Below are 15,407 nucleotides of genomic sequence, written 5' to 3' on the forward strand. Positions count from 1 at the left end.
CACGCGCCACACAGCCCTGTCACAGTTCTGTCACAGCTCAGGCTTCCTCGTAAAGGCTCCCTGTGCGATTCCGAAAACAAAACCGTCAAACGCCACGTACTGTATACGTGGCGTTTATAAAAATCGCTCTTATGTTGTCTTTGGAAGAGCTTTAGCTTCCCCAAGATCAAACAAGAACATGCCTCTTTTGTCCCATTGTTTGTTGGCTAATCAAACACATTCGATGGAAATGCGCCTCTTCAATCAATGTTCTGAACTTTCGTTGTAATGTCGTGGACCGTAGCACATAAAGAGCTGCCATTACTCCTGACACCTCACGCATAACCATTTTCGGAAATTCGTTGCATACACCGCATTCAATTTCATAGGCGTCACCACATAATCCACCATCAAGTCCCATAGATCTCAGAATACACAGCATTCGGACTGGCCAGACATCAGTTCACCAAATGACTCCAAGACTCGCTTTCTCACTCACTCACTCACTCACTCACTCACTCACTCACTCAGCCATTCAGCCACTCAGCCTCTCACTCACTCACTCACTCACTCATTCGCACACCCGCTCCAAAAGCGTATGACTGCTTTTCCACGGTCTCGCCGAAGGCCCTTCGCGCCGGAATTGACTTCCTTGACGAATAACAGGATGACACGGGGTAATATTTTAAATTCATTTTATGTTGTAATATGTGTACGCATATTACATATACACATTCACGCACTGAATAAGGTATATATATGTACATTGTCACCGCATATCAAGCCGCGACATCTCAATACATGGCAGCACTCAGTTAAATACTCGGCGTCGTTATGTACAGGCGGGGACAACATTTCAAGCTGCGTTGCTCTACGCGTTTTACCTTCGCAACTATCAGCGCTGTTTAGTCTGTGTCTATCTCATGATAAATTCACATACACAAACAGCAAACAAAGTGTTTGCAGGCGTTCAATTCAGGAAAAAGAGAGCAATTTGAACGGATGAGGTGATTTTATAAATAAGACACAGCAGACTGTACGGACCAGTATAGACATATGGCAATGCTCAAGAGACGCTAGAATATTTTCGTAACAGAAGGTCTTAAGCATGGTAATAAAACATATTGCACAAATTAGATGAAAGATCACACAATCTAAGACCTTCGCAATGCGGTCGGATGCACTGTATCACCTGTCACGCAAAGCGTCCAAGACTAAATCACGTACTAATGCACGCGAAGAACCTGCATCCCTTGATGTTGCTGTTACTATACCAAGATTGACTGCGCTACTGCAGCTTTTATATTAACAAAGAAAATGCTCAGTTATCTGGCTGTCACGTTGAAGTTACTGCAACCGACCTCTTACGAAGCGAAACATTTATTCAACGTTCGCATTCCCAGAAAGAGACTGGTAGCGTATGTATAAAGTGTCAAGAATTATGATGCACATGCTACAGCATAAGGATCTAACTAAATTGAAGAAGGTCTGGTAGAAATATGGTACAAGCATCCGATATATTAATTTATAACAACTTTCGTGTACATGCGCACAAAGGTTTATCACATTTTTTTATTCGCTGAACAGAAGGTTGGCGCATTTATTATAGTTAGTGCATTTCACTACCCATATAATGCACAAACAAAACAGGAAGCGCAAAAATTTGACCAAGGGTGTGGAAGTTCCACTCTAGCAAGAACGTGCACCTAGAGCCGTCGTCAGGCGAGGTATAGTGTAGTTGGCTACATTCTGATTCTTGCACGATCGTGCACAAGACTGTCCTCGCCACCGTTCTAGAAGCTTCATCAATGACGCACGCAAAGGTATGGGACGCTTTCAAACGAAGAATTTCGGCAAATAAATTTTAACACCAAGATCTGAATGACTGTCTGCATACCCGAGATTGCAGATTATGCTTCGTCCAAGTGTATCCACGTCTGCTCGGCTAACACGTGATCAAAAGCGAGTCACGACCATTCACACGAAGCAAATAGAAATGTTGAAAGAAATACTTTCACACAATCGGCCAGTGCGGAGGTACGATTGCTAACACGAAACGCCACCTTGCGTACATGCGCGCAAAACACAGATCCAGCAACACTGGTATATTCCACAATACTTTGCAACTGTTAACCAGAGATGGCGGGACTTTTGATTCGCCCAAAAGCCTACGCACCCTTCGCACACCTGTTCGACGTCATGCGACGGACTTGACCGAGACTTGCAAAAGACGTCAAGTTAACTTCGGCGCATTTCTTGAAGCTTCGGACGCTCTTTTCTCTAAAAAAACTGACGCCCCTTGTTTATGTGCATGCTTTCGCACGGATCCGGCCTCGCCTCTTTGGTGGATTGAGCATTGTTGCAGGCACGCTCGTCAAACTCGCCAGGCGCTGCTTCACATCTTGTCTGGGCTCACACGTTCGCGAATCAAGGTAGGGATGTGCAGTTGCCCCCGTACATGAAAGTGCCGCTTGGTACCAGTATTAGATAATGAAGAACCTACCTCTATCAAGAAACAGTCTCAAAACTGAGCGTTAATTTACAGCTTGGATGGCCCCAGCGTTCGCACTCTGTAGACAGAGAATGCCAACTAGAAAAACCCGACGGAAATCTAACTGGGAATGCTTTCAATTTAGGGCTGCAGGTAAAGCAAGTTTAAGATGGGACACGTCCTGATGATGGGTTCAGAAAGAGATTATGACTAATAAAAAGAAGTTCATTTAAGTTTACAAAAATCACACCGTTATCTGCGTTGAAATGTGGTGGGTCATGCCAGCACACATTCTGAACGACAAATTATAACCTCGTGTTTAGATACACGAGGCCTTCGTCGTCAGCCTAGAGGTGTCCTACGAAGCACTTGGCTGGGGGGACCTAAGCACACACGAAGCTACCCGGAAAGGACGCCCCTGATGAAGGCTACTTTGCTTGCGAGGGACCAAAACCAATACTGTAATTTAGCTCGATTTAATGAAGAAAATGGCGAATCGCTGTTTCAACAAACCCGAGGACTCTGTCCAGGTTTGAGAGAAGGTCACAAGTCATGTCGCGCTGGTAAACGCGTTGAGGCAGTATTGTAGTGTCGGAACCACAGCGAGGTTACCTTGAAAGTTGGCGTTTTCAAACAAGACGTTTGTGAGCAGCTCCACCTGTACGTTTACTGTACACTACTTCCGGTCGACGTCGTACGCCATCAACACCGAAAGCTGTAGGCTATGAAAAAAGTCCGCACATTGTGTTGCACCTTACTGTCAAAAGGTAATGCGCTAAACTGCGAATGGGAGGGGCCAGAAAAACGGCTCCGTAGGCAAAGTTTCAACATTTTCGGCAAAGGAAGGAGAGCGGCTTCAGTAGGAATGGTAAATTTCAGTTGTCAATAATGCAAACGTAATCCAGAAACCAGAAATCTTACCGCAAATGGAACATTGCCGATTTAGAGGCTGTTCGACTGAACTTGTCACGCCGACATCGTTGCAAGTATTAGCACACACGTACGACATGGCAACATATTCGGACACGTATCACACTCCTACTCAAGAACAATCAAGGTAATATATTACGCATAAATTACTCCACAAAGTTAAAATAGAACAGCGAATTGCACGTCACTATCAAACTTAATGTACACAAGGGCTTAGAATGAACAAAGTGCCAAGCGACCGACTTCCTACTGACATGAAGCGGAACAAAATTCGTACGATATATACAAAACTACGCCACAAGCGGCAAGTGTACCGAGTGATAACTCGCACACAGTTGACCGCAATATAAATAGGAACAAGGGCAGGTTTTGAACTTTCGTCGTCAAGCAGTTGCCCCCAAATCACCAGAGCAGCACGTGCTCCGCCAGCTTGTATGGCCATTACAACACGCGGAGCCAATCGTGCAGTGCCCCTACTGTTCCACTTTGTATTGAAGACCACTGTAGAAGCACACAGAGCAAAATAAATTAGTGCCCGTTATCCAATCAGTGACAAGGATGACTTTCCAAGCTCTTCCGCCTTGTGAATAGCAGTATAACTGTACCATTTCCATTGCGTAGTCTCGCTGTCATGTGGGTATTATGGCGCTGGTGCTATCTTAATTTACATCAAGACCAAACTACATCCCTGCTGGTAAATCCTCATCACAGAGAGGTGCGGGAGATTAATTAGCTAAGCTCTAGGCAAGAAAGAAAACCGAACGTCACGGGCTGAGCTCGTATCCGGCTGTACGTGCTATTGTGGCCAGACCAGGAAAACAATATAAGTAAGCTGAAGGAGAAACGAAACAGGAAGAAATATTACAACAGATAGGTGCATGGATAGTCTTCTTTGGCTGGGCTAGTTTAAACTAAAAGCTTCATCGGCTTGTTCCTCATTCCACAGCAACTTCTTTCAGCACGCGCCTGCTAGCGTCCAAACAAGTTTCTTTTCTTTGCCCCACACTCTGCCATAGCATTTTTCGCTTCAAAGCAAATGGCTCAGGTAGTACAGCATGACACGATCAACTAAACACCATATCGACAGGTACGAAGGGAACGCCTACTTCATGTAGCGCCTGAGAGAACGCTCCATGTTGACCCTGTGGCCAACCTGCTTCACCCCCAACCCCATAAAGTCGTTGGAGTCCATGTTCGCCAACTTCACTCCCGTGATGCCGGCCTCGATGAAGCGCGGCCTGTACTCCTGTAGGAAGAGCGACTCAAGCCAGTCGCTCACGTCCCTGGCGCTCCATTCGACCAGGGGCTTCTGCCTGAACTCTCGCTGGACCGACTTCAAACGGGCCAGATCACCGGCCTGCCGTTCGATGGGGACAACCAGGACCTGCGGGTCGGTGCGGCGTCCCAGCGTACCGTAACCGGGACGGTAGACATCGTGCACCGTGGGCCGTGGCTGGTGGTGCGCAGAGCTCGAGGGCCGCAAGGTGGCCGAGTGGTGCTGCGGGGAGCCGTTGTAGCGACAGTACGCTGCCGGCAGGTGCTGCTGCTGTTGCGGCTGGTTCAGCTGGTGGTAGAGGGCGGCCGGGTTCCGGGGAACCTGCTGCAGATGCTGATGGTGCTGCATGTGCGGTTGGTGATGTTGCGGCGGGTGCTGCTGATGATGCTGCGGCGCCATCGGCTGGTGATGCTGCGGCGGCGCTGGCTGGTGATGCTGCGGCGGCAGTGGTTGGTGGTCGAAGCGGCGGTGGTACTCGTCCGAGAACTCGGGCGGCGGCGGGGCGATGGGCTCTGCCTGTTGAGGTCGGAGTCCATGCGAGAACTCAGGCGGCGGGGGTACTAGCTCGGTGAGGAGGTCCGCCTCGTTCACGGCGGACAGGCCGAGGGAGTCGACCTGGAGCCTGATGAACTGGAGGCTCTCGTCGATGCTGCGTTTGAGGTTCGAGCAGTCTGTTGCGGCGTCGTTCGCGCGCGCTCCTTCCGCTCTCCTCGTCGCGTGAACCTTCTGGTCCAGCCGGATTTTGAGCGTCTTCTTAGGAATGCCTCCGAGAATGGCCTTGTCGGCTTGAGGTCTTCGGCCGGACTGCAGGGCGTGCGGGCCGGACATTGATGACGTCATGGACGCTGCTGAAACCGGCGGTCCCATTGGCTGCCGCCCTAGCGTGTTCCTCTGGTTGAGGCTCGAATCAAAGTTCGAAACCACAGGCGCAGCGGATGCGGCCAGGGGAACGAGGTTCTCGGCGGACTGCTGTCGTTGGAGGTAGTAAGCGCTGAGTCGCTTTGACAGGGCGGCCTGGTCGTACGACCGGATGTCCTGTCGCTCCACCTCGACGTCCGACGACACGCCGCTGGAACTGTTCTCCGGCTCCTCGTGGTGATCTTTGGACCCTGAGTGCTTCGAAGGTCGCGGCGCCGTGTTGCTTCCGGCAGTGCGCTTTTCGAAAGCACTGATGTTGTCCCTGACAGAGCCCGCAGAAACCTCTAAAACCAGCTTTTCGGATTCAAGCGGATCCCTCTTGATGTGTACGATAGTCTCTTGAGCCCTGGACGACCGGGGCTCCAGCGTGTGACTCTTAGCGGCAATTAGCTTCGCGTCTGGCTCATGGCGCGCTGTCATCGTCGTCACCGTTGTCGGAGCCCTTTCTGGTGGCGGTGGGGGCACGTCATCACGCCTGGAGCATCCTCCGGAGGACACTCTAAAAGTTCCCATGTCTCCTCCGGATTTCTGCGATTTGGAAACCTGTTCCTCCTCCTCTTCGTCCGTGCTGTCATAGTCCGGCTCGGGAATGTAAGGCGGCTTATCCGGAGGCGGCGGCGGCAATGCCGGTGGTTCTTCCTGAACAGCGGCGGGACCCCTGACTTTCTTCCCCTTGGTGCCACCGCGCAAGGTACCACCCGTGTCTGGAGTGGGTTGTACCACCCTGAAGGTCGAGTAGACTACGTTCTCCCGGGTCTCTGACGGATCCCTGTTCTGTATTCTCGGCGGCAGCGACTGGGAGCGCGTTCCCGAACCGGGTGCAGCGGGAGTCCTCCCCGGCCGCGCCCCGCGAGCTTCCGCTCCCGTCTTGTAGGCCACGTGTGTCAACGACTCGGGAGACGCGTAGAGTTTCGCGCTGTCGCCCGGCCTGAAGCTGGACATGACCTTCGAGTCCGGGATGCCATCCACATTGGCGTAATCGCCGATCGCGTTGGAAACGTCGACCTTCAGCATCTGGCCCACGGGCGGCGGCGGAGGTGGGTGGCTCGGGGGAGGCTTCCTCGAGTTCTGACTAGCTTGCTCCGCAGGCGGAAGTGTCGCCGCCACGGGCGGCGGAACCTTCACTGCCGTCGTCTCGGCGTAGATGCGGACCGGTTTCTTCTTCCAAATCTCCTCCATCTTCTTCCAGGCGTCGCCGTAGACTGCGAGGTTCTCCTGGCTCCTACTGCGCCTTCGCGCAAGGTCCGGCTCGGGCGCGTTCAGTTCCGGTTCGCTGTTGAAGTCTTTGAGGACGGTGGTACCCGATCCGCGGGCGGCCCGCTTCATCGCAGCGACGCTGCCGAACACGCGCGGCTTGCGCTCCGCGCTCTGACGCGTGAGGAAGGCTTCGAGTTCGGCGGCGGTCATGCGGGTGGGTCGGCTGCGGATCGAGGCCGTCTTGGGCGCCTCTGTTGCCGCTCCTGGTCCGGTCGCAGTCGCGGACGCGCTTGCGCTGGCCGTGGCGGCTGTGGAGGCGCCGTTCTGCTTCGGTATGCTCTCGATGGAGCTGCTCTTCGTGGAGCGGCCCTCGGAGTCGTATTCGTTCAGTGTCCGGTCCAGTACCTCTGCAAAAGATGAGAGCAATGACCATTGCGTAACTGTCCTACTGAAGTGCGAAATCCATGAAAACATTCGTAGCGTGTTTTTCAAAGCAACCTTTTGCCTGCATCCACCTATTAGCCTACAGACAGAAACACAATACAGAAGAAATGCTTTAAAGACGTGTTTTCCTAACGTTCCCGTATATACAATGAGATTTCACATATAGCTACGTCATGTGTGTTGATAAAGTTGCAGATGCTTGTCTGCAGCTAGTTGCGCTGAAAATTCTAAAACACACGTCGGCTCTTCGGTGATTTTTTTGTTAACCCTGCCGGAGAACTGTGACAAAGGCTGCCATGAATACCAGAGAGGAAAAGTGGCGAATACAAGGAGCGTACCTTAAAAGCAGTATACGCTCTTACAAGCACCTCTTTTGCAGAATGCAATGTAACGCTGGTACGGCAAGCAAAAAAGCCAAAACTTACAGCACCACTACTGTAACACGCCTTCTAAAAGCGTATTATGGCGGCCCCCCATTCCCCTCCTGTACCAATGTTAAAGTTTAGCTCATTTATCCTCTGATCAAAAGAGCTATAGAAAGACAGAGAGATCAGTCTACCGGCCCGAAAATATGCAACGTGACAGACAACCTGAGTGAAATATATTTTAAAGCCGAAAGCCTTCGCTCATACATGACTACGTCTGGTGTATAAATATACTTGAAAGACAAAGCGCATAAAAACGACAAATGAAGCCCGCCAATCTCAATTAATCCTATAATATACGGTAACCCATCGTTAACTGGAACTCAGATATCTCGAAATATCTGTTAAGTCTAAACTTATTTTCGCCGTCCATTTAGCTCCCATAGGCGTAATAAATTTGCCCCCCTTTATCTGGAAACGTTTTTTCGGGGGACCGCTGGTATCTCGAAATGTCGACAGAGAGGACACAAAGCAAAGTCCGCTACAAGCAGCTGGTAAGGTATCCGTTCGAACACTGAGCTCCCACTACGCGCCGAACGCGGTCGTGAACGGCAAATCCACGCGGGCTACACGCTGTACGAGATCGTCCCCACTACCGGAATGCCGTCCTCCGCCTACATCGTTGAGATATACACCTGTGGATGACGGAGCTGATCATGTGGACGACGAGGAGCTCGAGTAAAGCCGAAAACGGCGGTAAGAAGACACATGATGCGCCTGCTTCGCAACAAGGTAGAATGTAACAGTGGCGACCAACAATTGATGCGATGCGTTGAGTAGCTCGAGAAGGCTTTTATGGGGCCGGATGTGAACGCGAAACAGGCTGGCGTCACGCAGTTCTTTCCTCCGCGATAATAAAAATTTGTTTTTTCTGCTCATTATTTTGCCTTTTATTAGGAAAGCGCCTCTGTGCAGTGGATCTTCCGTTGCGAACCCCAACTCTTATTTCAGTGACGTGCCACAAATTTTTCAGCCTTTCTCTTAACTCGAAACTCCGCGTATCTCGAAAAGTTCGAGCGGATTTCACTACTTCGTCTTAACCAGGGATTACTATCCTAGAAAACCCGACTATGTAAAGACGACCCGCGAAGCTCACTAATGTCAGTGAGTCCTACAAATATACTTGAAAGACAGAGTGCATGATGACAACTCATGAGCTCACCAATGTCAGTGAGTCCTACATATATACTTGAAGGACAGAGTGCACGAAGAAAACCCATGAAGCTCACCAATGTCAGTGAGTCCTACATATATACTTGAAAGACAGAGTGCACGAAGAAAACCCATGAAGCTCACCAATGTCAGTGAGTCCTACAAATATACTTGAAAGACAGAGTGAACGAAGAAAACCCATGAAGCTCACCAATGTCAGTGAGTCCTGCGACCATGGACTTCGCCCTAGCCCTTCCCACCGAGAGGGTCGTCTTGGGGTCCCTCTTGGGAGGGGCTGGGGCCTTCTTCGCCGACAGCTTGCGAGGCAGCGTGGCGCACTGCCGGTAGCTGACGCCGGCGACGGCGCCGTTGGCCTGCGGGGCCGGGGGTGGCGTGACCGTGCTCGCCGGCGTCCCCCCGGCCTCGGAGCTGGGTGCCGACGAGGGACCAGACGACGGGAGTGGTGGTGCGGTGATGCCCGGAATCCCGCCGACCACGGAGAGGACAGTCATGGCGATCATGTCTCCCTGCTGCCGGATGATGTTGACCACGCACTCGTGGGTAACCTGAGACACGTCCTGGCCGTTGATCTGCAACAAACAGAAAAGAAGGAGAGATAAAGAAAACAAGAAAAACCATGATGAGCATAAAACTGCAATGCTCCTAAAAACATACCTTCATAAGCAGAGATGCTTAAAAATGACAAGCTCCGCATAAGATGGCAGTTTTTAGTGTGACGGTATGAAGATATGTATGCTTTACTGCTGGAAATAACAAGGGGCATCTTATCTGTCACACATTTACGCTCCACATTTCACTTCCTCACAAGAAGTGCACTTGATAGTATCATTCCCCGTGTTTGTGACGGTATGAAGATATATACATGCTTTACTGCTGGAAATATCAAGAGGCATCTTATTTATCACAGATTTAAGCTCCATATTTCTGTTCCCCACAAGCAGCGTATTTGATGGTATCATTGCTCATACCACTTCTTCCATTAAATACGGTGTCCCATCCTCGGCGTGATCCACATGGAATAAAGTACATCCAGCATTCTGGAACATAACCGAACTTCCACACTGAATGCAGATTTCCAATTAAAGGGGCATTTTCACTGCCTATAACTAATACCCTTACATCCCAGAAAAAAAAACACATAAAAGCACACTTTTAAAGAATGGTATAAAGGACAAAACACCCCTAAAGGGGTGCTTGTGGGTTTTCTCGGGTGTACGGGTGTTAGTTACAGCGAGACCAAATTTCCTCCAAAGGGTGTGATTCGTTCTACAGTGCATAACTAACTTACGAAGGTTTTCTTAAACGTCCCGGAAAGTCATCTCCCAATGTTCACCCTGCAGGTGAAGCCTTGCTTTCGTTTTATGGCCCACTAGCGGTAGTGCCCAGAATATTGAGTAAACCACAACGCACTTAATTTTCGCCGAAGTTCACATAGTGCGGATAGCACTACTTACACGATCTCATCTTCATCATTGCGGCATTATTGTGCATCGTGGCAATCGCCTGTATACAAGTTTGTATATTTCGTTTGTAATTTTTTTACAATACCAGGGTACAGCAAGACTCCACCTACGTCATTACCATGACATCCGCCAGAAAAGTTTTATTGAGGCGGCTGCGCTAGGATTCGAGCCCACGATCACTCTGGTTGCAACGGGAGGTGCGAAACGCTCTGCCAACTGGGCTATGAACGCAAGCCTAAATAGCTGCACGAACGCACCTTATATCCTCTCCAATAGCATTATCCATTCAGATGGTGCTACCGTCTAGGAGAGGTGAAGCGCAGGAGTGCGTCATGACGCTAATCAGCGCCGATAGTTGGCGCCTCAATCCGCGTATAGCAGCGCAAGCGGCGGGTGTGATGGCCCCGTGCACAGTGGAGTAAAGTTATTCCTCCCCTGTGGCCCTGTGTAAGAAAGCTGTTGCATCAACGCAGAAAGGCAAGGACGCCGACTGGCGAATGTCGCACTCCTGACTACATTGGTGCGACGTGAGACACGTCAGCGGGAAGCGGAACGCGTTCACGCATCCATGGTCCAAGCTACGAGCTCTGCCTCTCGCGTTCCACAAGCTGAGGTCGTCGCAACGCAAGCGTCTGCCATACACGCCACGGAGTAGGACTGAAGTGGTCGCACCTTTGCCGAAGCGACCCACCAGCAGGACGTCGCTCGCCAAGCAGACCCACAAGACTGCTCCCGACCCGCACATCATGCTGCTTTCGCTGTAGCGAACCGTGACTTCGCCAAACGATTCGCTGACAACCAGGTCGGTTTTGTTCGCACGGTTTGTGAGCGCCTGGGGTTTCAATCGAATTTACGCAATCCAGTGTCTAATGTCGATGCGTCTAACGGTGCCATACGGACAAAATATAAATAGCGACGTGCAAGTTCATATCAATAAACAATAAACATTAAACTGCTCCAGTGAAGGCACATTTAACTTTCGTGTTTTACCGATTCCCATGAAAGAGAGATCAACCACATTTCTTGGCCCTGATTTTACCCACTTCAAGCATTTTTTCACCTCTCAATACAAGCTACCTCAGGATGCCGCCTTCGCCTTGTGAAGATTCAGCAAATGACAAAGTACTGGAAACATAGGCACGTTCCACCATGCCCATGAAACGGTGTTTGCAGATGTGAACACCTAAAGAGTAGTTTAAACAATTGACTTCTCACACACCTCCAGCAAGAAATCCCCTTTCTTGAGTCCGGCAAGGTCAGCAACTCCACCAACGTCCACGTCGTCCAAGTACTGCAAGCTAGGCCAATTCTCTGTAGGCTGTCGCTCCATCTGCGGACTCGAGGCTGTGGGAACAAGAATTGAACATTCTTGAGCGCTTCAATATTGAATATACGGTAACTAACCGCAGATGAAGTCTTGCGAAACTCTGACACACTCACCGCATCCGCGGTAATCTGAAAGCTTACCTTTCACTCCTCTTAGGACAAACCCGAAGCCAGTTTTGCTTCTGTGCAAGACAACAGTACGCGGCTCGCCGTACCTGCAAGAAAGAGCTCTCTGAGATAACCAATTTTAACACGAAAGTGTTTTATTCCGAGATACACAAACATTTGAGCGACGTCATATCCGTCACGGAAATGACGCCAGTACAACGAAGCAAGCGGCCTGTAAAGGGTGCACCCCTGCACCCATGGTGTTCTTGCGGGGAAGCAACCTTCAGAACCAAAGAGTACGTTATACTTAGGGTTGTTCGTTTTCTGGTTTTATATTTTAACACTAAAGTTTTTTATGCCGGAATACACCATGATTTAACTGATGTTATATCCGTCACAGGAATGACGCCAGTACACCGTTGCAGAAGCGATCCGCCAGCAGGACGTCGCTCGCCAAGAACACACCTACAAGACAGCCACCGACCCACAAATCATTCTCAACTGCAGATTTCGCTGCACATTTCACTTTCGTGTGTTCCAAATTCCTATGACAGAGGAATCAACCACAATTGTCAGTCTAAGAAGCGCAGCGTTGTCGTGAAGTTCATGCTACCGCCACCATAATCACAACTTGTGCGCGTTGCAAGGCGCCACTGCTAGCGGCTTTACGGAAGCTACTTTGTCCAAGTTTGAAGGCAAATCGGTGCTCGGTGCCACTTCATGAAGACTTAATCCAACGCGGTCATACAGTGAATGAATTCGGCATCGGGTTCCATCTCAAACGCGTCTGCTTTTTATCATAAGCAGATAACGTAAGATGAGGCTTACATTCTCCACCGCCGTGGCAACGTTGCAGCCCTTGACGTGATTTGGGTTTCCCGGCGACCTTTGACACGACCTTGCGATGAGGAACCCCTCATCCTGACCTCCTGGACGGCGGCGCTGGGAAACATTCCATGGCGGCCGTCCCGCGTTCGTCCTTCCAGCATCCCTGTGTCGCTGACCTCGGTGACTGTGGCGAAAGATAAAGACGAATACGATATGGCTAAGATTTCGAGAAGCAACGTATCAAGCGGTTTTTTTCATGCACTGTTTTAAATGCACACAGAGGCTTGGTGCACAGGAACAGAGACTGATGTGAAGAACATCCGGCTTTCTGCCCTGCTCTCGTTGACTGTTATAACACTTTTCGTGAAAATATGCTGACACATTACGCTCTTTTAAGCTGTTGGAAACAAAGTTACTTGTCATTTCATAACTAAATAACGAGCACAGATCACTAAGTGTAGGTTCACTTTTCACCAAACTCTGCACCATGTATACACTGAGTCCCATAAGGCACAATGGTCCTTTATTGTTTGCCAACATCGAAACTTCAAGACTACACATGTCTAAGCCTAATTGTAGGTAGCCGTGAATTTGTTGCTGCCGTATTCCCATACATACAGTGTTCTAGAAACTTAGTCAGAATCGCTTAGTAATCTCTCATGTCGAGTAAACTCCACATCTATTAGCTCTTGTTAATCACGGAAAATATAGCACCATACCGTCATTCTATATCGCCCAGCAACCAGTTTGGACAATCATAGACAATCATAGACAAACAGTCATAGACAATTGAAATGAGAACACAAAAATAGGTACCGGAACAAGGAAAATCAAGGACTATGGATACGGGAGTAAATTAACGGCTCGCTAGCAGCTCATTTGAAAGACGCATTTTCAATTTTGTTACTGTAACTTTTTTGCTTTGTTGTCAATCTTTGTTGCCACCCTACACTTTCAGTTACACGGAAAGAAATCGCGCTATTTGTGTGTTCCGGTTCATATTTTTGTATTCACGTTTCATTTGTCCAAATGCTCTCTTTCCAGCAATTCTTTCTTACAGAACGTCGTCTGGAGTTCCAGAACAATACAGTTCGCGGGAAACCGCAAATACCAGTGCTGCTGGCCTAAAACGTTCCACCTAGTGTCACACGATAAGATAAAGTACCATCACTGAGGCACGCAAGTAAGCAACGGCTGTCATTTTGTTGTTTATCAGTGTTGCCAGATCGCCGCTTCTGCGGCGTCCCCGCTAACTTTGGCGAGGTCATTTGTAAACAACACTGCCGAAGACGCAGCAACGCGGCATATTCGGACGCACTTCCGCAGCTGAAATGCTGCGAAGCGCGTTATCTTAGATTCGCGCTCGGAACGACACCAGCCGCGCGCAGCCGCAGAGCAGGAAGGAGAAGCGTGTAGGTCTAACACAGTTGATTGACTGAAACGCATAAACAACAAAATGGTGGCGCCCATAAACCTCCGCATGACCGTCGCAGTGTAAGCAAATATAACGTGATGCGAACTGAGCAATGATGACGGCGGTGGCACAGAAGTATAGGAGGATAGAGTGTCGATACTCTTTAACCTTATCTAGTGGCATTAGTCCCACCCACACGCAAGAAAGCTCTGAAACATGCGTGCAACGCTTGACCTCTGTATACCTTGGACGATGTCACCGCAGTTGAGGGACAGGTGGCCGGCGAGCGGGCTTTGGTACTCGGTGACGCAAACGCAGGTTGTCCCCACCGTGATCACGTCGGGGGTGTCGGAGCTGTCCGTGCTTGAGTCGCAGCTGTGCGCGCTGTTGCTCGTACAGACACCCGATGATTCGCTTGTGGCACTTTTGTCTGGAAACGTTGCGGCCCAATGCAGTGCGGTAGACTTGGTATCAGTTGGTAGTGCCACGAACGGGAATTTTTAGCGAAAGTACTGGCGAAACTGTTCAAACACCACATAAATCGTTTTTTTATATATATAATGCGATCATCATCAGCCTTTGGGCAACTGGAGGACGAAGGACTACGTCATTTACTTCTCGCCACTTTTCATGCTGTGCCATCGGAATCCATTCGTAGTCCCCGCATTTTCTTCTTACTCCTGTAGTGAGTTGTTGCCGTCTAGTTTTTATTTCTATACAGACGCTACTCCTTGCACATATTTTGAAGTCACGAAAGATTTGCTATATTTATTGCACGCACACGTTTCGAGCTGTGATGTTATGAAAAACTGGTAGGTTAATTTTTGAAAACACTTCGCACTACACAAGCAGCTAATAACAAAATCATCGAGCCTTTGCAGTGTGTTCATACTCTCATTGCGAATTTACAGGAAGAGGCCGAGCACCATTTAACCGTCTCAGGCAGATTATAGCGAAGGTTTAGGGTTTCCCAATGCCAGTTAAATCGACTGGATGAAAACTGGAAGTGGCCACTTAACAAAGCAGTGGACACGTCAACAATTACGTAAAACGTGTGTACCGCAGCCTGCCTATCGCGCGGTAGTTTTCAAGCTTCGCGTCGTTATTAGTTTATGCTATCGCTGCTGTTTTCACGGCCCGTGTCTTTCAATGGCCACTCCGACGCCTCTGATTACATTGTCAGACATCGTAGGACTTATTTTCAAGATACCCTTTGTTTTTTGCAGAATGCACAGCGTCTGAAGCGTTCGGGACTCAGTTATGCTTCTCTTTGTACTTATACCTTTCTTCGGAATAGAGGCACATCGAACGAACATTGTTTTACCCAATTAGCTCGCTCTTAAGATTTGTACGAAATGATCCCCGCTGAAAGTTGCTTCACACTTTCTGGTACATAAAAAGTTGCAGAACAAAACAATGACGTGAACTTGCTTCA

At 49.4% G+C, this 15,407-nt stretch overlaps 1 protein-coding gene across 4 annotated transcripts in view; it reads right to left on the reverse strand.

Annotated features, from left to right (window-relative positions):
* Positions 1-657: 657 nt before the first annotated feature.
* Positions 658-15,407, reverse strand: part of Prosap (SH3 and multiple ankyrin repeat domains prosap) — a 192,231-nt gene continuing 177,481 nt past the window's right edge. For all 4 annotated transcript variants that reach the window (XM_077674251.1, XM_077674249.1, XM_077674252.1 and 1 more), the window contains 6 exons: positions 14,217-14,402; positions 12,559-12,742; positions 11,764-11,837; positions 11,516-11,640; positions 9,024-9,402; positions 658-7,198 (listed from right to left, as the gene is read on the reverse strand). In XM_077674251.1, coding sequence (XP_077530377.1) covers positions 4,503-7,198; positions 9,024-9,402; positions 11,516-11,640; positions 11,764-11,837; positions 12,559-12,742; positions 14,217-14,402 — 3,644 coding nt within the window. In that variant the 3' untranslated portion in view covers positions 658-4,502. The remainder of the gene's footprint in view (positions 7,199-9,023; positions 9,403-11,515; positions 11,641-11,763; positions 11,838-12,558; positions 12,743-14,216; positions 14,403-15,407) is intronic.

Source organism: Haemaphysalis longicornis, unplaced genomic scaffold, assembly GCF_048455015.1.
Source record: "Haemaphysalis longicornis isolate Haplotype H1 unplaced genomic scaffold, Haemaphysalis longicornis Haplotype H1 scaffold_6, whole genome shotgun sequence".
NCBI lineage: Eukaryota > Metazoa > Arthropoda > Arachnida > Ixodida > Ixodidae > Haemaphysalis > Haemaphysalis longicornis.